We start from the raw sequence: 23661 nt of genomic DNA, 5'->3' as shown, positions 1-23661 counted from the left end.
GTCCGAGGTAGAACACTTAAACAGTATTCATAATGAGCCGGAACAAAAGAAAAAGGGTACAATTGAAAAGTATAACGCTGCATAATAGTCATCGGGTATCAAGATCAAGATCACTATAGTTTACACTCGCTAAACATCTTCCTCCTTGCTTGCTCAGCCTGCTCCTGTATATCCAGGTCCCAAAGCCATCGCAGTCGTTGCTGGAATGTCTCTCGTAGATTTACCTCATTATCCCCCACACCATCCAAACACAAGCACAGTAGATACGCATTCTCCTTACTCGTAGTGACCACATGCTGACTTCGCGGTCGACGGACTTGATCATAAGCTCTGAACGCCTTCACGACGTCATCTACGCTGTTTACTCGCGGGTCGCTCAAGAGCTCTGCCAGGACGTGGGCATCCTCGATAGCCTGACCGGCACCCGCACCTTGATGTGGCGTAGAGGCATGAGCCGCATCACCTAAGATGGCCACGCGAGATTTAGTGTACGTTGACAAATGGGGATGCTCAAAGAGGGCCCATTGCGAAGGGTCAGGCATGCGCTGGTAGCAGTTAGCGTCCATGCCCTCGAAGAATATCATCAACGTACCTCAACGAGAGCCTCTACATATCTACCCATACCCTGGGCATCTCGTCGCATATGTTCTTTACTTGCTGGCCGAACCCATGCCTCATGATCCCAGGTCTCACTCAGGATGTAGAGACCAAAGTTCACCTTTTTGGCACGCATGATGGGGTAGGAGATGGCATAGGCGCCTTTGCCGAGATACATGGTGGATACGCGGGCGCGTTGATCACCGACGGCCGTCACCATCTCATCCATGTCGAAGACAGCCCGGTAGGCATACATGCCACTATACCGAGGCTGTTTGGCAGCAGACTCCTCCGGTAGCATTGACTCCTTGACTTTGGATTTTATCCCATCACATCCTACCACCACATCGGCCATGGCGATTGTACCATCTTCAAATTGTAGCCGGACCCCGTCTGTTGTTTCCGTCAGTTGTTTCAACCGTTTGCCAAAATGAACAATTTCGGGAGGGACCAGAGCCACGAGGGCGGCGAGGAAGTCCGCACGTCTCAGCGTCGTCTGTCCGGACGGCAAGGCCTTTAGGTTCATTAGAGTTTCGCCTTCATGGTCGCCGGTGGCCCAAACGAGTTCAAACCACGTTTGTTTGTATTGTTCATAGCCGGGGCTATCCGCGTGGGTTGTGACAAGAGCGTCGTAGATGGCTCGAATCTCCGGGTCGATGAGGGGCATAGCCCGGTGAGCCGCCGGACCAATGGACAGCCCTAGCCCGATCTCTGCAAAGGCAGCGGCGGCCTCATAAATTTGAACCGGAACCTGACGTCGTAGCAGACCGACCGCGAGAACGAGGCCACCGATGCCTCCACCGATGATGGTGACGGTAAACGGTCGGGGTGGGCCCATAATGATTTGATGGGCAGCAACTTTGGTTCGGGCGGGGATCAGAAAATAGTAGCCCTCAAACTAGACTAAACCTCGGCTCGCACTCCCCACTCTCTTTCTATTTTCTGTCTGTCGCGTTCGGGGTATGGTTCCTCCCACTCCCAGTTCCTCGTTCAGGTCCAGATCTGGTCTGACATGGGTGGTAGTAGAGCCAGGGGGGGCATCAAGGGAGGATTAGAAATAGATGGTTATCAATGCGGCGACGACAGGTAAGTGAGCCGCGGTGCCCCTGAGAGGATGGCCATTAATAATTTGGATCACCACGAACAAAGCGTTCAGGAAGCGAAGTAGGCAGGGATGTCCCATCTGGATGGACTGTGAGTGGCGTGATCCCATGTCAAGGAATCCAGCCAATGTCACCAAGAATAGACTAAGACAACTAGTGGCCTGCTTAGATTGAGGGGAAATCGACGTGTCGCGGTCATCCCCGATCAGCCAGCCCCAAATGATGACTCCTTGCTTTGTTTCCGACGGATTCATGATGCGTGATTTTTGACGACAATGCAATGCAATTGATTGGAGGAGTGTCACTAACCAATTGAAATTAGAGTCTGACAGCCGTTGATCCAGACTAGTAGGAGTATGGAAGCATAGAGCCCTCTCGTGCCTGGCAGATGCCCTATTCTTTTGTGTCGGCCGGTTTCCCCGCGATATCTCCGGGCCCGTGCCTGCATCTCTTCCCGTGTTCGAGGTGAACTGACTCCAGTTCAGTCCGTTCAGCTCCCCCACACATGCCCGGTCTTAATTCATAAACCTCTATTCCAAATTCACACTTTTCACACATTGCACACTCTAGTCACTGGGATCGCCATCTATGTGCTACAATATATCCTACCAACGAAGTTTATCGCAAAAATGAGAAGCTTCACAGCACCCCATATCAACTTCTCCCCGAAAGCTACTTCAAGTCATGGACCAGGAGCACACGACAGGTCGCGTGTGTGGAGTCCTCCGTGGAGCATCAATGGATGAATGACTGTGCCAGCTGGAAATCATCCCGCCCTCCTCCATCCTCATTGGCACACTTCCAATCCACACCAAACAAGACATCAAGAGATCTCGGGCGTGCCCAGCTGCACCCACGGACCAGGTTCATGCGCATAACTTCCTCCGACCTTGGTCTGGACGGACTGAGATCCACGATCTCTTTCCCTTCCGGGCATAGACAGGCCGATTAGGTTGACTTAGCTGGCTATCCCCTGATGGCCTTACGCACGCCTGCCAGGATCAGAGATTTTTTATTCCTGGTCTGTCCCGGGGTACAAAGTCTTTTGCTGGAGCCTACCCTGAGTACTCGTCGGCCCCTTCACAGAATACGGATGATTTCGTTGGGTTGTTTCTTCTTCTACTCAGCGGTGCGGTTCGGTCAGATGCATCATGCTGCCCTGGATACGGGCGGTTGACGACAATGCCTCTCAGGCATCAGTCGTCGTAGTCCCGACCATTGTGACCACGGTCATTGCCGTGGTACTCACCCTGCTGCGGCTGTACGTGCGAAAGTTTGTCATGAGGACACTGTCCTGGGATGACTGGTTCAACCTCCTCGCGACGGTAAGGGCTGCGCTGGCAGGACTGTTCAACGCTTTTACTGATGCCCTTTGACTCAGTTGACCACCCTCGTCGCCATGGCCTTGATACTCGCTGCAGTCCCGTACGGACTAGGCCGCCATTATGACACCCTCGACGTCGACCGTGCCGTCTATTGCATCAAGCTCATGCGGATGTGCCTCTTTCCGTTGCTGTTCTCGACTATCTTCCTGAAAATCTCCATCGGTCTTCTCTTGATGAGGCTGTTGTACGTTCTACCAGAGGCTAACTCGACGGATTATATGCTAACAAGGCATCTAGTCTTACAACCAAGGTGTGGAAGATATTCTTCTGGTGCTTCATTGCCTTCAACACGATCACGAGCCTTCTTGATGCCGCTATCGTCCTCCCTCAATGTGATCCGGTCGCGCGAACATGGGACAAACGAGTGGATGGAACCTGTTGGCCTAGTTCGGCAATCAATGGGGCGGCCATTGCGCAAGGAAGTAAGGAACCTTCTGATATTTATTTGGATCACCGGCTAAGTCGTAAGCGTAGCAATTGCCGCAGGAACAGACATCGTGCTATCCATCCTACCCATCGTGTTTCTATGGAAGGTTAAAATCCCGATCAAAGTGAAGGCAGCCATATGCGGGCTCATGGCACTGGGGTTTGCGTGAGTCTATTCTATGCTCAGGCCGGACGGTATGCTGATTTCGTATAATAGGAGTGCGGGGTTTGCACTTGGGCGAACAATGTACGTTTCCACCTTGACCGAGTCATCGGATCCGACATGTACGTGAATACCTTTCGATCCAACTCTTGTCATAATAATTCTAATATGGGACTAGGGGACTACGTGAACCTCTACATGTGTGCATTGTAAGCGAGCTCTTTACCACATACACTTCGTATTGCTAACCACCTCACAGCCTAGAATCCTCCATTGGAGTCATCGCTGCCGCAGCACCCTCTGTACGGCCTCTCCTTCGCCCCCGATTCTGGAACAAGGAATACTCCCGGTCGAGATCCCGCTCTTTCCCGCTGCATACGTTGACCGCCAAGAAGAGCGCACGGCCGGCCTGGGGCGATACCCTGTTCGATACCAGGCTCGATCTGGAAGACCGCCCGATCAATTCGAGGGACAGCGAGTCCAAGCTGTGGCCACAGCTGAGCATGGCTATTGTGAAGCGGACGTCGATAGAAGTGGTGACCAATTCCTTGACGCATAGTGAGGTGAAAGCCATGGGACGGCGAAGTGCTTAGAGTTTTGTACAGATAAAGACTGGTTGGATGCAAAAGTTTCCCACATATTATTCCTGCTACTGAACAGAGCTAGAGAGGCTAATGTCACTTTAATTACCCGGCTATATCATTATGCCTGCCCCTTCAGCCCCTTATCGACTGCTATATTAACTAGCGTCAAACAAATCAGTGTTGTCTAGTGTTATTTCCATTCATCCAATCTCCGCCCGAGGTATGTGTCAGATCTGTCCATCTTGTGGTTGCCGATTTATCCTCTTCTCCTATAATTGTGTGCTGGAGATACAAATAAACCAACCCTTGTTCAATTCCACGATCCAGTGCCAATTCCCACAAAAGCAAACACTGTTATCAGATGCTGGCTATCTGATTAGATTATTCTCGGTACCGGATATGCACAAGCTGCAAATTTCACAACTGAGGACAACTTCCGAGAGCAGAGTGGGCTCCTCGCTTGGTTGTCGTCGTCATGGGATAATGTCTAGCAGGGCAGAACTTCGTCGCCATCGAATAACATCGGAGCAATAAGGTCGTGGACCTGACTCTCACAGTGGAGACGTCGGACATCGGAGGCAGCCAAGTCGATCTGCCCCGACGGTACTGTAGATCTTATCCCTCCAGGGTACTGGGCGCCAAGAACTCCTACACCCTTCACATTATGTCTGTCCGATTCTCGTCCGTCGAGTACGAGGTTCCTGCTTGAAGGAGGCATATCAGAAAAGGGTGATATGTAAATACGGTTATAACTTCAATCATGACTTCTCGGACCCGCCGTCGCAGGACCCACGACATCTGCCTGGCTCTATCAACGGAATATCGATGCTGTTCCTATACTTTGGCTATGGCCGGAAACAAGGGTCACTAGTTGAATTGCCCCTCTGGGCTGTGGGTTCAGCCCTGAATTTTTGCTCCAATAGATGCGAATACAATGCTTTTTAATCTTATCTGGTGCAGACCATCGTCGGACAACGGACACCGGAGAGAACTCTCCGGCCGCGTCATTACTCATGCCTCAAATAATTGGACTCTTGGCAGGTGGATGTACAGCACTCGTCTGATACTCTGGGTGTCCGCCAGATCTCGCACCAGGAGCGCATCGCTACCACACAGAAGCAGCTGGGAAACTCGTCCATCGTCACGCTGAACACGACTGGTTCTGACCTGCAACTCGTCTACGACCCCAGCACGGCAGACTTCGTCAGCGACGATGAAACCACAGGTCTGAGCGCCTACCAGCCCAGCTGGTCCCCATGCGGTGAGTGGCTTGTCTTCGGCGTGGGATTCTGGTTCGAGACTCGAGAAGCCTCCGGTGGATGGATCGTGCGTGCTACCGCTAACGGGAGCTACTCGGAAGTACTCGTGAACAGCAGCTACTCCATCACCGAGGACGGGGCTCTGAACAATGGATTCCCGAGCTTCTCACCGGACGGCAAGAAAGTAGTGTATCGGGTGTGGGGAGCCGACACCGCGACATACGGCAACGCCAGCGAGATCGGGTTGCGGGTACTGGATCTCGAGACGCGGAATACAACTGTGCTGACGACTGAATGGGATAATCTACCCCAGTTCTCTCCCGATGGAGAGCTCATCCTGTTCACGCGCAAGACTAGCACGTACAATTACGATGTGTGCACAATTCGACAGGATGGGACAGATCTGCGCGTGTTGACGAGCAGTGGTGCTAATGATGCACATGCAGTGTGGTCACTGGGTGGACGTATTATGTGGTCGACGGGAATGTATGGGTTCCGGTACGAGTGTGCCTTGTATGATGATACCTTTCAGCCGTATGGATAGATTATGATTATGGATAAGGACGGGGGGAATAAGAAGTTGATGACGAACTCGATGTGGGAAGATTCGATCCCGTTGTTTTTGCCGAGGGAGGTGCTTTAGTTGGTGAGGCTGCTGGGTGTATGATAGTCTTTACAAGGGTGGTTGTGATTATAGCATGTTGGGGAGGATGGAATGAGAGCTTTATTTTATTATAGGACCTGTTATAGGAACTAAAATCCATAGTCTGTTCCAAGCATAGGACCTTTCTGCAATGGATGATTGCGATCCATTCATCCAGCTTATTTCATGCCAAGTACTCCCATATCCCTATCAATGACAGCCATATTCGCAATCACTGCATTCTTCTTCCGCCGCACAACATATGGCATAATCCCACACGTCGTCCCCAAGGCAGTCGGAATCACACTAGTGTTTTGTCAGTATCATACAGTTATATATGATCATACAACTCACACTGCCTTCATCACTGTTCCAACATTCAGTGGAACAAACAGTCCTGGCTCGAAACCAGGTCCACGGTATCTCCGGACCAGCACTTACAGCCTTGTACGACCGCAAGGCTATAGATAATCAGTCAATAGATCGATGTAGGTGCGACAGTTAGGGAGCATACTTGGCCGCGAGAAGTGCGATGATAGTTGTGATCTGCATGGTTCTTATAATTATCTATGTGTAGACAATACTATGATTTAAGGCAAATAAATGATTAAATGTCAAGGAAGATTAGTTCAGAATCTTTCACTAGGTTCCCACGATTATTTATATCAAGCTCTGATAAAGCAATGACGAAGACTTGGGCAGTTAGAGTTGCTGTTGGAGCGACTTTACATCATTCGGACTATTTGGATTCGTTTGAGACATTGCTCGGAACACAGTCACCCAGTATATATTAGGCGAAATGAATATTGTATAAATTATAGGAGACATACACCCGTAATAGCATTAATTGGGATCCTGAGGAGAAATATTCGTCTCATGCAGTGTAAAATATCACACCGTCCAACGTGTACATCAAGCCCTAACAAACAACACTACTTGTGTAGTCGATTCTATGATGCCGTCATATTTTAAGTAAGCAACCCAGGCCCATGCCATGACGTTGCAATTATCTCCCCGCAATGTTACATCCGCACAGGTCCTTTCCCCACAAAGTGGGTATTGCAGTTGATATGACACATCTGCTCTCATGCTCTAAATTGATCTTCTGAGAGTTTAAATCACTATGCTTTGTTAACTCTATATAGTGTCATCGTCATTGATCCTCAGTGCCGTGGTACTGTTCCCCTGCCATTGCTTATTATGCAACCGATTAATGCAAATTGTAATAGTGCGACAACTATTAAAAATTTCATAGTTTGGTTTTCCGTGACTTGGCCGCGCGGAATGAACTGGGCGACTTGATCACCCTGCGCCATTTATCATTCAGCACCAAATGATCGCGTTTAGCCATCTTCTGTCTCTTTTCCTTCCACTCCCGCTCAGTGTCGCGGTATCCGCGCATAACCTCATCTAACCAGCTGGCACAATGGCCGGCTGTCTCTCCCACCACCTCAAAGGCGAAGAAGTGGCCTTGTTTGGGTAGAGTAACCTCCTTGACCTTGTCTTTCCCACCGCTGCCGCCGACCCCTTGACCACAGCTCTTGATTCCTTCCCGGAGGTCCTTGAGATTCAAATAACTCGCTTCGCCCAGCAAGAAGAGGGCCGACGGTCGTAATGATGGCAACTTATGAAATGTACTGGGTGGTTCAGGGCGATACACTGGAAGGACAGCAACAGAGGGGTCCACATCCGCATGGGTTGAGCGATCCAACTGAGCCTGACCATCTGTCATTCCAGCGTGGAAGCGTTCCCGGATTTGGCCCAGCACATCATGATACTTGGTCGTGGTCAGTGTGACAGGGGGGTCGGCAGCGTCTGCATTGTCGGGCAGGTCGGGATGCAGGGCCGTGGGCAGATCCCGGAACCCATACTGTACCATTAGTTCGAGACAACGGGGATCCCATTTTTTGAACATCTTTTTGTAACCTGCAGCAGCAGCGGCTCTATCTGGCCAGACGTCATCACGCCACAAGGCAAAGTTGACAGGACCGGGGGGATCAGCGCCAAAGCCCATCTTGGGCGGCAATCGTTGAATTACCGGATCGAAGAGGATAACCGAAGTTAGTAGACGGGGGTGCATCAGCGCCAGATTCGTACTTGGGAGTGATCAGCAACCATCCATCTAGGGTAGTGGGTGGATACGCACATAATGGTACCTCCGAAGCTGTGGCCTACTCCTACAAGCGGTCGGGGCATCCGGTCGCGGAAGTGGTTGATCATCAGGAGCAGGTCGCGGGGATGGTCCATCCATGAGCCTAGAACATGACCATTTTAGAAGCGTGCTATGGAATCAAGGCAAGGTAGGGCCACAGTCACGCACAGTCCATGCTGAGTTTATCTTCGTTGAGTACTCCACTCATGCCCATGTTGGCAACGTCTGCTATCCAGATACCGCGGATGTGGAAGTTGGAATGAGCGGATCGAGCGAGAAGCTCGTCCCAGAGTGGCTCGTAGAGCTCCTATTCCTGATCAGATCACCTCCATCCATAGCATTGAAAGGAAAGACACCTACTTTGGGTAAGCCCACAGCATGAACTGCAATGATGGTGACGGCATCAGCTGGGACGGGATTGGGTAGATGGCGAGGCGTGTATTGCTTGATGTGGAGATGCAGGACATCTTCTTGGTCCACGGTACTGCCCGCATACTCCCGAACATAGCACGCGGGGATGATGTGCTCGGTGACTCTGAACTTCGCGGTCGACATTATTATAAATCACAGTAAGGGAGAGGTTTATGGAAGGAGGAAATAAGCCGATGATGATGAAGGCGGGGGGAAGTAGCTGATGTAGTTGAGCTGAGTGAGACGGCAAGTCTGGGTCGGGCGGCCCACTTCCCCCCGGATCTCGAAGCTGGCCAGTAATCCACTCAGTCAAGTTGACAGTTGGATTCAAGGCGTACTGGACTCTTGTTGTAAAAATATGGTCACTATTAAAATCTTGATGGTGTTGTGATCGATCCTTGATGTGGGGAGTTGGCTGTGTAGTACACTTGAAAGATACACCGTCACACAGTCATCCCGATAAGGGCTGCCACGGGAGGGACAGTGGACAAATCGGGGTAATACTTGTTGTGGAAGAGAGGGAGATGCGAACTTGTCTCAAAGGCATTGTTGTTGTGACTATTTTTAATCGCCTTCAAAACAATGCATTATCTTCCCGAGCGACCACAACAAAAAAGAGAAAAGGGAAAAAAAGATATGACAAGAGTGGGACTCGAACCCACGCCTCTTTCGAGACTGCAATACATCCAACTGAGTTGGACAAGTGAGATTCACTTGAGTGCAGCGCCTTAGACCACTCGGCCATCTTGCCTTGGATGGGATATTGGCCGAAGCTTTGCGTACATGTTGACAACAGATTTGACCCGGACTTGACACATTGATGCACGTGTGGCCTGCGACTGCCCTATTTTCCTTCAATGGAAAACAAGTATAGGTATTTACCTAGAGCTTAACCCAGTATCATCTATTTGGCTTTTCTCTGGCGAATATATTGACCCCAAAATTGTGGGTGGTGATGAAGAGTCTGCTACTACACTGCCAGTGATCTGCTATCCGCGGATATATTCAGTCTCAGTCTCTAACCTCACGTTGACTGCCTGTCGGTAACCTCTCCGACCGGGTCAAATGCTTCAAGATGGTTGGCCAGTAAACCGTCACCAATGCGATGGCGTGCGTTGGCGGAACCATCGCCTCATCACCGCCACGCCCAGCCCGGTAACTACTTGAATTGGCGCCTCGGCAGAGGAATCTATCATTTCAAGATGCGGGGAAACACCAGGGATGGCCGATCCTCCCCTGTTCCCCGTGTTCAATTCTTAAACTGCAAGCTTCACATCCGTCATGAGCGCTGAAGGAAGAATTCGCAAACGTATCCCCAAGTCATGTAAACGCTGCCACCGACGCAAGCAGCGATGCGTCGGTTATCCGACCTGTACCGGCTGCGAATCCGCCAAACAGCCCTGTCTGCGATCCGAGTCCGTTCCCTCCTGGCACCATGCCATGTCCAAAGGGGCATTGGTGCGTCGCATCGAAGTGCTCGAAGCGCAACTATCCGCTGCACTGGAACAGATTCCCCCGGATGAAGAGGCGCCAGCAGAACCGCTGTCAACGGGCGCAAAACTACAACCCCATGACTCCCGAGCTGGAGTGGTCTCAATGATGGCAATGAGCCAGGAGGGGAGCGACAACCTGGCTTACCTAGGACCCTCGTCAGGAATGTCCATCGCAGAAGATCTGGGCCGTCTGGTGCAAAACACCGTCTGGCTGAGGTCCATTCCCATCAATGGTGGTCACCACCAACCTCCGCCGGATTGCGAGAGAACCGCAGCCAGCACCGCATTACCGAGCGAGGCTGTTGGTCTGCGCCTCCTGAATGCCTATTTCAAAGACATGCATACCCGTCTCCCGTTTCTGGATTGTGCGGAACTGATGCAATTGCATGCGACCGTACGAAAGTCCCCGTCAGATCAGATGAGCGAGGCTGCACGGTTCAAACTATTCATGGTATACGCCATTGGCGCAGCTATTCTACAGATGACCGAGACCTACGACTCCACGCCCCCGAGCGCCTTTGTAGCCATGGCACTACAGCTAAAATCTGTCCTCGGGGAATCGCAGTCCTACATGAACATCGAAGCACTCATGTTACTCGTCCTCTATCACATGCGAACATCGTCTGCCACGAGAGTATGGTATCTGATAGGTCTAGCCATGCGCATCTGTATTGATCTAAGGTTACACCGCGAATCTCAGTATCAGAAGATGCGACCGTATGAAGGGCAGATGCGCCGGCGATTGTTCTGGTCTGTCTACCTGGTTGAGCGATATGTGGCCTGGTCTTTGGGACGGCCGTTCAGTGTTCCCGAGGAGGATATTGATGTCCATGCTCCAGCGGATCTGGATGATTCGTGTACCAGCGACGAGCTGGTTGAGCAGGCTTTGCACGGCTCAGTGGCTCCGCGTGAGCCGGCGCGTGGAAGGAAGCTTCGGAGATTTATTGCTTTAGCGCAGTTGCAACGCATCATGTCACAGATTCATACCCGGGTTTATCGGACTGATAAGAACATCGCAACGCTAGTCCCGGAGACAGCTCCGCTGCTTGCTGCGTTGGAGGATTTCGAAATATCGCTGCCGGCAATGGCACCGGAAGAAGACGATTTTGTCCATATGCACTGGAACAACGCCATTCGGATGCTCATTCAGCGATTCGTGGGAGTCTTACCGCGGGGGGATCCCCTGATTGAAAAATGCTTGTACGCGTCAGGGCAGATGTGTCAGTGTTTCAAGCGGCTGCGACAGCGCGATTCATCTGGGTACTCCTTTCTCCTAGTTAACTCGCTGTATATGGCTGGGTTGACTATTTGGTGAGCAGTTCCCTTTCTTCCAATACAATAGAACCAGAACTAACGAGATAGCTAGCCTTTGCCTCTTCCGAGCCCCTCAACTGTGGACAGTAGCCGTGTCGAATGATCTGAGAGCCTGTTCTTCTGCGCTGTTCGTTATGGCGGAGAGAAATCCTAGTCTGAAGAAGTACCGAGACGGGCTGGAGATGATCATCAACCGCGTGATGGAATATGTCAATGATGCGGCAAAGGCCGATCCTATGCCAAGTGATTCCCATACCGAGGACGTTATTCCCACACCACATTCTGAGAGTGTGAGCGCACAGACCGATGTGACGACTGGGAACTCTCATTTCTCAGCTAGATGGCTCGACTTTCAGTATCCGTTGCCCCCTATGGGAGGGTTAACCGGACACGATCCATATGGGCAGGGATCTGCGGCAGGAGACACACCCGACATCTGGCATACATTCAGCGACATGTTCCCGGAGATATGGTCAAACGACCTGTTAAGCATGGACATGTCTGATGGGCTAAACTGGTTTACCCCGGAGTAGACAGTAACTAAAAGATACCTAATCCCGACATAGTAATGAAAATAACTACAAATGAGCCGGAGACAGCGTATCTTCAATCCCCAGATCCTCCCTCCTCGACTTACTCTCAGGATCAAAGTAAGGCACCTCACCCACACCAACAGCGCGATTGCCACTTCTAGGCCCAAAACCCTCGTGATCACCAGTGGCCGTATGGAACACGCTGCGATTATCCCAGATGGCTATATCGTCAGTATCTGCATGAGTCCAAGGAGGATCTAACATACCAATGTCATTCGGCTCATTCCACTTGAACCGCACCTGCAGATCATGACCGTAGGTAATCAGATCATGAAAGTATTGCAGCATATTCGCACTCTCCCTCCGATTCAACTCATTGATCTTGCTCGGAAAGGCCCCTATTTCATCAGCACATGTCCTCACACCCACTACACCAACACCATAAACATACCAATCGGGAAGACCGACTTCCATCCCGTAATCGGATTCGTCCTAACAACCTATCCCAACAATCAGCAGCCCCCTCATACCCCAGCGATTCCAGAAAGGGTCCTACCGGATGCACGGCCTCCAACTCATCCCCCACATTAACCGGCGCGCCCCTCTCCCCCTTATAAACTTTAACCCCCATCCTCTTAAACCCCTCCCCAACATGGGTAGCACTCAACCCCTCCAAGAACCCCCTATAGGGCTTACTTATCCGATCATAAACCTCATACCCGGAAGCCCACAACGTATCACCCCCGGTAACAGGCAACTGCGTCAACCTAAGACTGGAGAAATCCGCCGGTGCCTTCTCAAACGCAATATCACTATGCCAGACCGCCGCCATACGGGTATAATCCGAGCCCTTGTAGAGTTTCTTCCGTCCTTCGGAGTTGATCGTGCTGATTTCGGGGTCGGGGTCGCCGAATTCCCGGGAGTCGTTGGTTACGGGGTGGATATGTAGGCCGTGGGTGGCGGGTCGGGTGGTGAGGTGGCCCATTTGGAGGATGAGCTGTTTTTGGAGGTCGTTGGTTAGGTTGTGCTGGGAGCGGAAGAAGACGACGCCTCTTTCTGCTACTGTGGTAGTTGTGAGTACTGGGGTTGGGAGGTAGGTAGGTGGGATGGGATGGGATGGGATGTACCGAGTACGGCAAGGTCACGAATACGCTGCTCAGCATTGGGGGCATTGAGAATGTCGTCGAAAATGTTGCAGCTGTCTTTGGGGAATTCGGTGCCGATGACGGGGGTGACTAGGATGGGGTTGAAGGCGTCAAGGGAGCCGGTGGAGTGCATTCGCTGGGGCATGGTAGTATGTAATTGTGTATCTTTGTAATTATTTGCAATATGATTAGTGGTTTGTAGTATATGTTTGTAAGTGGCAGATATCGATATTTATGTTCAGCCGGGTGTGGTGTATAGATCGGCTTTCGGCGTTAGGAGGGTGCTGGGATCTGGAGATATCGCCGATTGCGTTATGGGTGGGAAGGATGGTTTCACTAGGCTTAGATGGTATCATCAGGGTTAATGAGATTCGTGAATGCACAAGTCTGTTTAGATGGGTATGGTTCGGACAATGGTTGTGTGGTCGGCGACGAATCAAGATAATACCTCCAACCCTGTTGTATCTTGTTTCAGTTTATGCTAAAAGACGGCTTGTATAATTTGCACAGCAGCTGTAGGCTAAGCTCAGAAGTATGCGGGTATTACAAATTACTAACAGTCTGCAATGGACGGATCTCCACAACGCTATGCATATGCATCTGATATCTCAAAGCTCCACAAACGATCATACAGAAGGCTCAAATCGCTGAAGAACAAAACATCCAATATACACAAAGAAGAAGAACAAATAAGATACCAAGAAAAAAAAATCCATCATCCTCATCGATGGCGACTCCGATCGGTAATGTCATGCTGCAATCATGTCGAACATTCTCCCGGGTATCAGACCAAACTCATACACACCCCCAACTATACTCGCACTTAAACCATATTCGCCCGATGCTCATCCGAAGGCGTCCCCGGCGCCGTGCGGTTCATCGGCACACTCAGAGTCTCACTAGCCGCCATGGAGGTAGGCCTCCTCGCCATCTGATCCAGGTTGAGTTGCGAGTTGGAGGCGAACATCATAGAGGCGCGGTCAAACTTGGCCTCGCTCTGGGGCCGGCCATCGGCCAGCGGCACCATGGAGTAATCGGCTCCCGCGTCGGCCTTCTTGGCCAGACGGTTGGTCTTGGCCTTCTCGCGGAAGCAGAGGAAGAAGGTGAGGGCGAGGAAGATAAAGATGAGGATACTGAAGGTCACGATGGCGGCGATCTCGCCACGGTGGTTGTGCTCCTTCTGCGCGGCGGAGACGGTGCTCGTAGCGGAGGTGGTGGTGCTAGTGGTCGTCGAGGTAGTCGTCGTGCTTTGAGTGGTCGAGGTAGCACTGGTGGTGGATTGAGAGGATGAGGATGAAGTGGTGGTGGTGCTGCTGCTGGAGCTGGTGCTCGTGGCAGTGGTTGCAGTCGTCGTCGCACTGGTCGTCGAGGTGTCGGAGGTGGTGGTGGCTTCGGTAGTGCTGGACGAAGTGGATGTAGTGGAGTCCGCAGTGGTGGTGGTATCATCGGTAGTAGTCGCCCTCTTCTGGAAGTTCAAAGAACGGTTATACCGCTTGGGCTTGAGGTATTGATCAACGATGGATGTTGGTTGAGCGACCGGCGCTTCGGTTTGCGGTGACAGCGAAAAAACTCCAGCCGCGGGGTCCGCGTGCGCAAAAGCAGCGGATGATAGGGCGCTGAGCGCCAGCAGATAATGGAGTTGCATGTTGGACTAAGGGAGGGGTCGGATATAGGCAGCAGCCAAGTCGGGTAGAAGTAGTTAGAATGATGAAAGAAGAGGAGGGCTAGGAGGAAGAAGAGGAAATCAGGGAAGAGAAGGGATTGTAGGGCCCATCGGAACAGAACTACCGACAGGCCCTCAAATATGAATGACGAGCGAGATGATGGGCGAGAGAGCCGAAATCTCTGCCAGGCCAATCTTGCTGGCAGTCGTCGTACTCCATAACGTGCCTCAACTAGGGCTGAGGCTTTCGCAGGTTATTTTTATAGCGATTGACTCGGTGATTGGCTTCGGGGATCCGGAGTGGGCCGTCGGCCACTCAGCGGCCACGCGGCTTTGGTCCACCCATTGCTTGTTCGTTTCTTGTCATTAGTTTCTAGCGATGGATTGCGATGGCACCGGCTTTATCTTGTTCATTTCCAGTAGAGGATGAGGTATCCTTTTCAACCCCAGCTGGGATTACTCCCTTCGCGATCACAGGGAGCAAAGAGTCACCAATATCCACAACATGAACCCTCACCACATCCCTTTTTCCACCCTGACTCCACTGCACCACATCGTGAGGAAAAGAATTTAGCCCAAGCACACCAAATCTGGTTCCAACCGAGGCGTATTCCCCGCTAAAAGCTTCGCTCTCCCCAACAGAGGGCTGGGCAAATGCAACGGCCGATCGTCGAACTGGTGAGCGCCTTGGGAATGGACCACCCACGGAAACCCAGCCACGCCGAACAGGCCATCTCGAAGCACAAGAATAGCAGAGTGAAACCTAACTCTGAACAGAGTCGATATCTGCGCCACGCTACTTACGGTAGTCACTCCACGGATTCAACTCCTTCAGGTTTAATGCCGTTGTCGCAATGGACTGAAAAGGTGTGTGATGATGCATTCACGCACCATCTTACGTGGTTTGTCCGTCTCATCTCCACTTACTAGCCCATATTCTGTGTGCGCCAAAGATCGACGCGTTCTGGCAATAAATCAATTCCCGGCTTAACCTTAAGATGATGCTAGTGTTTTTCTACCGCGTTTTCTAGATTCCACGCAATTTTCTCCTTTACCGTCACAGCCTTTATTCCCCGATGGAGCAAAAACTTAGAAAAAACTAAATACTTAGTTAAAATGCTGATTGAATGTGCCCCGCTCACAACGGTAGACGCAATTAGAAGTATTCGCCGATGGGCTTAATGCTGTATTCCAGAATTTATGTGAGCCACGTATGCGCCTGCTCGGACTTGACCTGCAGGGGAGAGGATATATATTATTAGCAGTATTCGACTGAAACTGCATTTCGCAGTTGGAGATTTCGGGGCCACCTGCCAGGACCTCCTTTGCTGTGCTTCCTTTGATTACAGTGATGTACAAAGTATGTTCTCGGTGGTTGATGTCTCCGAACATCTGAGACATATCATATGCGTCCTAATACTTCCGAAAAAAAAGAGAAGTTGCGTGTGGCGCACTCACATCAGCAACTAGCACCGTCCTGGCGACCGGACCACTAATAAATTTGATACTAGTACCGACTTGGGGGCCTGTGCTCTAGCTGCTGGTATGCCGACCGAGGTCGCAATGTTTGCGCCTAGTGTACCGCATCCCGAAGAGTTTGAAACGAAGATGTCGCAGTGGATGGTTGTTTGGAGGCATCAGTGCAGGTTAATTGATCCTGTTGATGGTTTTTCTCCTATTGGATTATCACTGAAATCTTGATCAAACAAAATCCTCCGCGGGTCCAATACTGAACGTAAACCTATCACTAACTATGAATGCGCTGTGATGGCCATGATACTAGAACAGTTTCCGATTGTGATTGATTTCATTAGTTATACTTGTGATCATCACTCATACATTCATTACTCATACAGGCCAACTCCGCTGCCATCAGCTCAACCCCGGCCACGCCGACTCGAACCCCGTGTCGAATCCCAGCGACCAATTCTCATCGAGGAACGGCCACTGCCACATCTCCGCCTCCACATCTGCCCATTCACCACTACCACCGCTACTTCCACTACCACCTGGCGCTGTCAGCTCGGCCACCGACATGCGTCGCACTCCAACTCCCTCCGAAGATACCCCCGGGCGCCGTCGTGAAGCAGGCGCTGTTTCAGGTCGCGAGACACGAATATCGCCGTATTCATCGAGGGTGCCAGCTAGGGTGAGATGCTCCGGACGGGAAACGCCAGTAGGGCCTTGGGCGGTGGTTCGGGCAGTTTCATAGAACCGGTTGGCTTCTTGGAGAGTGCACCACTATCACCTGTTAGTCTTTCAACGGAAATTGGATGGAAGGTGTGGGGGTGGTCGTACCCAGCTCGTTCCCACGTCCCAGAACCGACACAGTCGCTCCAGATACTCTAAATTCATCTTCTTCTCTTCCTGCGCGCGCGCCAGACCCCCCGGGTACCGGCCCGGACAGACAGTCCCGTACATGTTAATATGGGCGGCGACGAAGACGCTGAACCCTGCGTAAGGGGTAATGACAGGAGTAGCGCAGGCCTCGAGAGCAGCGAGTATAGCGCCGATGTGCTGGGCTGTCGCGAAGAGGTGGTCAATGGCTTCGTCGTCGGCGGGATCGTGATGGTCGATGAATGATTTGGGGGTGGAGAGGAAGCGGTCGCGGTAAAGGAACAGAATACTATCGTTGTCAGTAATGATCACATCAAACATCGGGACGGTCAAATAAACACACCTCATAAAATACACCAGGTTGATATAGGCGAACAACTCCCCCGACCCCAAGGCCACATGCGCCTGCGCATTGGTCTCGGGATACCGCACCGTTGCATCCTGAAGCCCCCTCCACTCGTCCAGCTCGGCTTTGAGCATCTCCCACGCGCGAAGGGACAACCCTGCCGATCCTTGCGCCCGACCGCGACGGCTCTCATTGGCGAATCTCAGTATGCGAACGAATATGTCAAACCCCCGTGTGACGATAGTCAATCCTCGATCGATGGATAAATTCAGTGCCAGAGAGGATGAGCGGTTCATGTCCGCCGGCATTAAGCGCGGCGTGGCTTTCCCAAAGGTGAAATCGGAATCGCTGATGGGGAGGGGCACGGAGATCTGGCGGAAGGAGAGGGCAAAGTGTTGGCGGGCGCCGGAGCTGAGCTCGCAGTCCTGCGCGAAGCAGCACCAGTAGGTGCGGACCAGCTGTTCGTAGGTGATGCGATGAGCGGGCAGGTCGAGAAGGGGTTGTTGTTCCATGGTGTCATCGGCGGTCTTGAGGAGAGATTGGATCATGTAGGTGGCCATGCCTGGATCCGCCCATTGTGTTAGTGATGGTCGGGCTAAAGGGGTAAGTTGAGTGGAACAGTACCGCTGCACATCCATGCGCGATAAGGCCGACCAGACCCCCATTCATACAGCGAGATCATGACAAGGGATTGTGCAAGATAGAGGGAGGGAGCTTCGAAGGCGCGATGGGCGAGCTGAGAGCGCGCATACTCAGCGTAGGTTTCAGGAGCAGCCAGGGCGGCGTCGGGCATGAAGCGGGCGCATAGAGAAAGTAGAGCTGAAAGAAAAACGGGTTCAACCGCGGAGGCATTGTGGGAGAGATCGGCGATCAGCGAGGGATAGTGGAGGAAGTTGACGACGGGGAATTTCTTGCGATAGATGTCGCATGCTGCGATGAGAGTGGCCGGGGCGATAGCAGTGATGGGGTTAGCGGAGTGAGAAGGAGTGGGCGTAGGAGCGGGCGAGCTGGCAGTGGGAGTGGTCGCGGTGGTCCTCGTTGTGTCTGTCGCTGTTTTTGTCCCTGTTACTATCCCTGATGCTGAACCTGAACCTGAACCGGTTCTTCTGATGCTGGCTCTGCGAGGGGTTCGGGGCGTACGCACACCGGAAGAGCGCGGATCGGTCAGGATGCAAGTATCGCGATTGAGGCGGTGGCAGCGACGGCAGGGAGGATGGCCATCGTGGATGCACTTGACCTTGGATTGTCTAGTAAGTGAGCAATTGATAAAAGTGATTGGACAGGATGGGTTGGAATGGAATGGAATGGAAGCGAGGGAGCTTAGCTTACCGACAGCTGTCGCAGGAAATGGACAGGCGCATTGTTGCAATCACCTCAAAGCCGACGCGGGAATAAATTGAGATGGAATTGGCCAGAATTGAGAGGCGGGAATTGTGTGAGGGGCACGTGAGGGTATCAAGATTATATTTCCGACAGTCGGGAATAACGGAAGGGAGATCGGGAATAATGAGGGGAAATGCCCTATTCTTTGTCACGGACATTGCAGCAAGTGGATTCCATCAAGTAATTTCTCCAACAGTCTGGCCCGGCTGTTTTGTCTCTCCCTGTTTATTTTTAATTAGGGTTCCATTCTAATCTTCCGATTGACTCATGGAGATCTCATTAGTTCATCATATTAAACTCTGTCTGTCACTGTCTCTGTCTCTCTATTAGATAGCTCGGGTATTATTATCATGACATTAAGATTGAAGCAAACCCAACTATGCCTGATGGATTGCCTGCAGCCACTGACACAGTTTATCCACCGCCATCTCATCCGTAGCCCAAGCTGTCACAATGCGAATCACCGTGCCAGTTTCACGCTTGTCCCACTCGTAGAACCGAATGCGCTCCGCCAGCCAATGCAGCATCGCATCCGGTACCACGACAAATACCTGGTTGGTTTCTGTGTCGGCCGCCAGCTCCCATCCCATGCGCTCAAACTGCGCCGAAATGCGCCGTGCCATGGCATTGGCATGTCTGGCCAGCTCAAAATACAATCCATCCCGAAACAACTCGGCAAACTGCACACCCATGACGCGAGACTTGCCCAGCAAGGCTCCGCGCTGCTTGATATTAAATTCAAACCCTTCGGCCAGACTTCTGCGCACCACGACCGCCTCGCCCAGCAAGGCGCCCATCTTCGTGCCACCGATCCAGAAGATGTCCGTGTAATCGACCATATCGCGCAGGGTGAGATCATTCATCTCGGCGCTCAGCGCCACCCCCAATCGCGCTCCGTCCACATGCAGCAGTAAATCCCGCCGTCGACACGTCTCCGACAGCCGCCGCAGCTCACTCCGCGTGTAAATCGTGCCCACCTCCGTCGCATTGGAGATGTACACCAGCCGCGGCTTGGCCATGTGCGGGAAGAAGGTATTGCGATCCAAGACCCGTTCGAGATTCTCGGGGGTCATTTTGCCCCGGACCCCAGGCACGGGGATGACTTTGTGGCCGGTGGCTTCGATGGCTCCGGCTTCTTTGTCCAGAATGTGTCCGGTTTCTACAGCCAGCACGGCTTCATACGGCCGCAGACAGCTGGCAATAGAGATGAGATTTGCGGCCGTTCCACTGGGGACAAAGTGAATGGCGACTTCATCGTCGGTGGCTTGTATTTGAGAGTAAATTAATTGACGAGCTTCGTGTGTGTATTCATCGGTGCCGTATCCGGTTTGTTGTGTGGCGTTGGTGAGCAGGAGGGACTGCAGTAGGCGTGGATGAGCACCCTCGCTGTAGTCATCCAGGAAGCTGTATGGTTGGGTGAGTTTGACGATCATTGTGTGTCAACCCTGTTGAAGGTTTTATTGGATATATGGAGATGTAAGAAGAAAAGAAGGAAAAAGAAAAATTCAGGAATTGAGTTTTGGGAGGGAAGCTTTATGAGGAGAAAATGTGTGAGGGGAAATGGATGTCATTTCCGCTCGGGAATGGTTCGGGAATGTGAGTCATGTCAGGATGAAGCCAGAATCTGACAAAGAGAAAAAAAATGGTCGGATCCACTAGGTGGGCCGATTCTAAACTTATCTGTGACAGCTAGATAACCAGATAGATGTACGCTAGATAGATTGTTGGTGGCGATGATGGTGAAGCCTGTCTAAGCTCTCTATTGGGGTTATGGTCACCATAACCCTCACCAGATCCCGTACAATTCCTCGTATAATTCTATCAAATCCCAAGATCAAGTGGCCGGCAACGCCGGGTTCTGGGCTTACTGATCGACCGAATCCCTGCTTAGCTGCCGCGGGCGATCAGATCTCCTCGGGAATATGTACGAGCATCGGTTTCGACAACGCTTCTGCAAGGCGTATCTCTACAACGACCAGGGAGGCAGTCACCGTATCATGTCAGAAGATAGTCGTGTATACAGATAGGATCTGAAAACGTATACTATTGTAATTGACTGATTGAAGCCGAATACTATAGATCGATATATTATATACTAGTGCTACTACTTGAGTAACTTGGTATCACTCCAGGCTGCATCGTCTGATATGTCCTATTTCCGCCATTTATTTGCACTCCCACACCGACCATTTCAGGAACCATGTGATGCAGACAACCCTCAAGAATGTACATAGAGTTTCTTTACCTCCCATGCAGCATCTAATGATACCATCGTGTTCTTACAGCAAACCCAACGCGGCAAAACAGCCGATCGGACTGCACTCACTCACCGGAGAAGCTGCTTCTGTTTAGTCCATAGCCAAGAACGATTTCACCAGCGGTTGAATTGGTTAACAAGTCATAGAACAGGCAAGGATGCCGCATGCCAAGACGAGACACATTCCCTGATTCCTTCCTTCCACAAGATCGTTGTTCAACGGAATGAGCAAAGCCCACGATAAACGGGAATACAGCGGAATTTATCAATCCCGGATTCCCGATGCGGCTAGGCCCTCGGAGCGGCTCCGCTTAGTCATTAGCGCTTACGAATCGGCCAGTTTCCGAAGGTGGCTACAGGTCGCGTGACCCTACGGGAAGGGTCGCGTGATCCTTACCCTTTACATGTGATCAAAACAAGTATTAGTCATCAATAACAAGTCGCATGATCTTTATAATTACTGTATCTTCCTGCTGAATTTCAACTTTTCTTTTAATTCATAATTTACAGTCTAACAGCAAGTAATTACTAAGTACTTACTAAGTACTCGAATATTATGAATTTCAAAGAACTTTTATATATAAATTCTGATGGAGGATTTGATATACAAGAACTAGAGATATTTAAATACTTAATAACTACTTATCTAGAACTTGAAAACTAATTAAATTTATATAGAATAATACAGTTTTAATATCTTTAACTTAAGCTAAAGCCTTGCTACTTATATCTTTAAATTTTAAATATATTAATGATTTATCTGAATATCCGACAATCTATCTTCAAGAATATACTTATATTATTTCAGCATTGCAACAAATACAGGAGGAGATAGAATAATTGATTTAAGAAATAATATATAAATACTTGATAAATACCTTATAATTAGCTGATAAGTACTTAAGATTTAATATAATCAATAACTAGTCAAAGATCAAAAATATCTAATCTTCTGCCTATTTTTTAACTGTCTAGTTAAATAATAAACTTAGAAATATTCTGGAGTTTTAGCTTATAAATTTTTAAATCTAGAAATTACTAACTATCATTATACTTCTGTTAATAATGAATTCTGGGAGAAGATTTATATTAGCTACTAAAATCTTGAAATTCTAGAAACAGATTTAAGCAAAAGAAATATTTTTGTATAAATATTTACTATATAATTATAAAGTGCTTGGCAAGTACTTTATAACTAATTATATCTTATTCTCAGGTTCTATTGTTCTTAAATAAAGTATTTTAAAAGAGGTCTGGCTTGTATTAACCAGTTATTAATATATAAACCAGTTTTTAAAAGATATCCACAGCCAGTAAATTTTTAAAATCACTAATTATTTTCCAAGTACTTGATAAGTACTTAGTAAATACTTACTTTTTTTAAAGGGTCTACAGGGCGAAGTAACTCTATATATTAGATATATTAATGATAATTTTAATTTTCTTAAAAAATATTACTGAGGTACTATTCAAGAAATAACAACTTTAAATCTTATCTTTTTAGAAAATCTATTTAATAATGATATTATTCCTCTGCAGGAAGAATATAGAAGTATAAAGCTACTAATAATAAAATAAAAATAGTATGGTAAGTACTTGGTAACTGGTTTATAACTACTTATTAAATATTTATTTATTTATAAAAGATAAAGATTATTTTTAAGGACCTGGACAACTAAAATATCTATAATATGATATTATATTTAATACACTAGTTCCTGTGGATATTAAATAATATTTATATTATTTATTTATATTACATAGAATTTATAAATATCTATCTCCACTACTAAATAAGCCACCAGAATAGATTTTATAAAGACTTAAACAGATTATTACTCAGATTAATAATCCTACAATGATAACAGGTAATTATTTCTTAACTACTTTCTAACTACTTACTAACTACTTAATAATTACTTTAAAGCATAGTTTTTAAGAAATCTACAGCTTGAAGAGTTCTGCAGAAAATATTAAGTTTCTACTTTTACTGAAATGTATGCTAGTTTATATAATAAAAATTATATTTCTATAATTTTTTATAAGCAGCATTTACTTATATATCTAAGCGGGTAAGAAATTAATAGACTGATCTGTCTGTAAAATACTGATCTATTTATTAAGATATTTAATTATTTTATAACTACTTAGCAAGTACTTACAAAGTACCTAGGACTATATCCAAGAATATTACCATGATCTACAGGATACTATGGTTCTATGTGGTTTTAAAGAATCAGTTCAACTACTTTCAACTCTTCCATCGTTTGAGATTGATATGTCTTTTAAAAGACTACAATTAAGAATAGTAAATAAGGTTTTTTTTATAACTTTTTTACCAGATCAGTGCAAAAGTAAGATTTTAATTTTATAATTACTTATTAAATAATTACTAATTATTTATAAAATAATTATTTTTTTCTGGGTTTTTACTTCACAGGACACAACTGATGGCTATTATTTACTT

General features: G+C 49.1%; 8 protein-coding genes and 1 non-coding gene across 9 annotated transcripts; 3 read left to right on the top strand and 6 right to left on the bottom strand.

Annotated features, from left to right (window-relative positions):
- Positions 1–2: 2 nt before the first annotated feature.
- On the bottom strand, positions 3–1703 carry BO87DRAFT_381453 (putative salicylate hydroxylase). Its single transcript, XM_025624536.1, has 2 exons — positions 593–1703; positions 3–545 (listed from the first exon to the last, which is right to left on the bottom strand). Exons 1-2 carry the CDS (start codon positions 1433–1435, stop codon positions 114–116), a joined length of 1275 nt encoding a protein of 424 aa, XP_025473726.1. The 5' UTR covers positions 1436–1703; the 3' UTR covers positions 3–113.
- A 1148-nt stretch (positions 1704–2851) lies between these two features.
- Positions 2852–4267, top strand: BO87DRAFT_322659 (uncharacterized protein; the record flags this gene model as incomplete). Its single annotated transcript, XM_025619988.1, has 7 exons — positions 2852–3025; positions 3082–3269; positions 3323–3507; positions 3560–3677; positions 3729–3796; positions 3853–3883; positions 3934–4267. The coding sequence occupies 7 exons, from the start codon at positions 2852–2854 to the stop codon at positions 4265–4267; spliced, it is 1098 nt and encodes a 365-aa protein (XP_025473725.1).
- A 1089-nt stretch (positions 4268–5356) lies between these two features.
- Positions 5357–6234, top strand: BO87DRAFT_453046 (TolB family protein; the record flags this gene model as incomplete). The annotated part of the gene is made up of 1 exon (XM_025628528.1): positions 5357–6234. A coding segment is annotated over one exon (705 nt), but the record flags the coding sequence as incomplete, so codon positions are not given.
- A 1056-nt stretch (positions 6235–7290) lies between these two features.
- BO87DRAFT_381450 (alpha/beta hydrolase) lies at positions 7291–8893 on the bottom strand. Its single transcript, XM_025624535.1, has 4 exons — positions 8673–8893; positions 8481–8619; positions 8307–8415; positions 7291–8256 (listed from the first exon to the last, which is right to left on the bottom strand). Exons 1-4 carry the CDS (start codon positions 8865–8867, stop codon positions 7410–7412), a joined length of 1290 nt encoding a protein of 429 aa, XP_025473723.1. The 5' UTR covers positions 8868–8893; the 3' UTR covers positions 7291–7409.
- A 467-nt stretch (positions 8894–9360) lies between these two features.
- On the bottom strand, positions 9361–9474 carry BO87DRAFT_t283. Its single transcript has one exon. It is a non-coding gene; the product is annotated as a tRNA-Leu (tRNA).
- Positions 9475–9828: 354 nt separating this feature from the next.
- Positions 9829–12063, top strand: BO87DRAFT_411386 (Zn(II)2Cys6 transcription factor; the record flags this gene model as incomplete). Its single annotated transcript, XM_025626440.1, has 4 exons — positions 9829–9833; positions 10010–10521; positions 10630–11527; positions 11583–12063. The coding sequence occupies 4 exons, from the start codon at positions 9829–9831 to the stop codon at positions 12061–12063; spliced, it is 1896 nt and encodes a 631-aa protein (XP_025473722.1).
- A 45-nt stretch (positions 12064–12108) lies between these two features.
- On the bottom strand, positions 12109–13389 carry BO87DRAFT_453040 (TauD/TfdA dioxygenase family protein; the record flags this gene model as incomplete). The annotated part of the gene is made up of 5 exons (XM_025628527.1): positions 13191–13389; positions 12620–13125; positions 12515–12563; positions 12330–12461; positions 12109–12284 (listed from the first exon to the last, which is right to left on the bottom strand). Exons 1-5 carry the CDS (start codon positions 13351–13353, stop codon positions 12109–12111), a joined length of 1026 nt encoding a protein of 341 aa, XP_025473721.1. The 5' UTR covers positions 13354–13389.
- Positions 13390–13745: 356 nt separating this feature from the next.
- BO87DRAFT_381449 (uncharacterized protein) lies at positions 13746–15073 on the bottom strand. Its single transcript, XM_025624534.1, has one exon. The coding sequence runs from the start codon at positions 14851–14853 to the stop codon at positions 14032–14034; it is 822 nt and encodes a 273-aa protein (XP_025473720.1). The 5' UTR covers positions 14854–15073; the 3' UTR covers positions 13746–14031.
- A 1589-nt stretch (positions 15074–16662) lies between these two features.
- On the bottom strand, positions 16663–20613 carry BO87DRAFT_347077 (PLP-dependent transferase). The gene is made up of 6 exons (XM_025620922.1): positions 19360–20613; positions 18695–18791; positions 18179–18598; positions 17552–18116; positions 17170–17497; positions 16663–17112 (listed from the first exon to the last, which is right to left on the bottom strand). The coding sequence occupies exons 1-6, from the start codon at positions 20368–20370 to the stop codon at positions 16744–16746; spliced, it is 2790 nt and encodes a 929-aa protein (XP_025473719.1). The 5' UTR covers positions 20371–20613; the 3' UTR covers positions 16663–16743.
- Between the last annotated feature and the right edge of the window lie 3048 nt (positions 20614–23661).

The sequence above is a fragment of the Aspergillus neoniger genome (assembly GCF_003184625.1).
Source record: "Aspergillus neoniger CBS 115656 unplaced genomic scaffold BO87scaffold_82, whole genome shotgun sequence".
Classification (NCBI taxonomy): Eukaryota; Fungi; Ascomycota; class Eurotiomycetes; order Eurotiales; family Aspergillaceae; genus Aspergillus; species Aspergillus neoniger.
The sequence above is the reverse complement of the archived record's forward strand: the minus strand, read 5'-3'. Positions and strand labels throughout refer to the sequence as shown.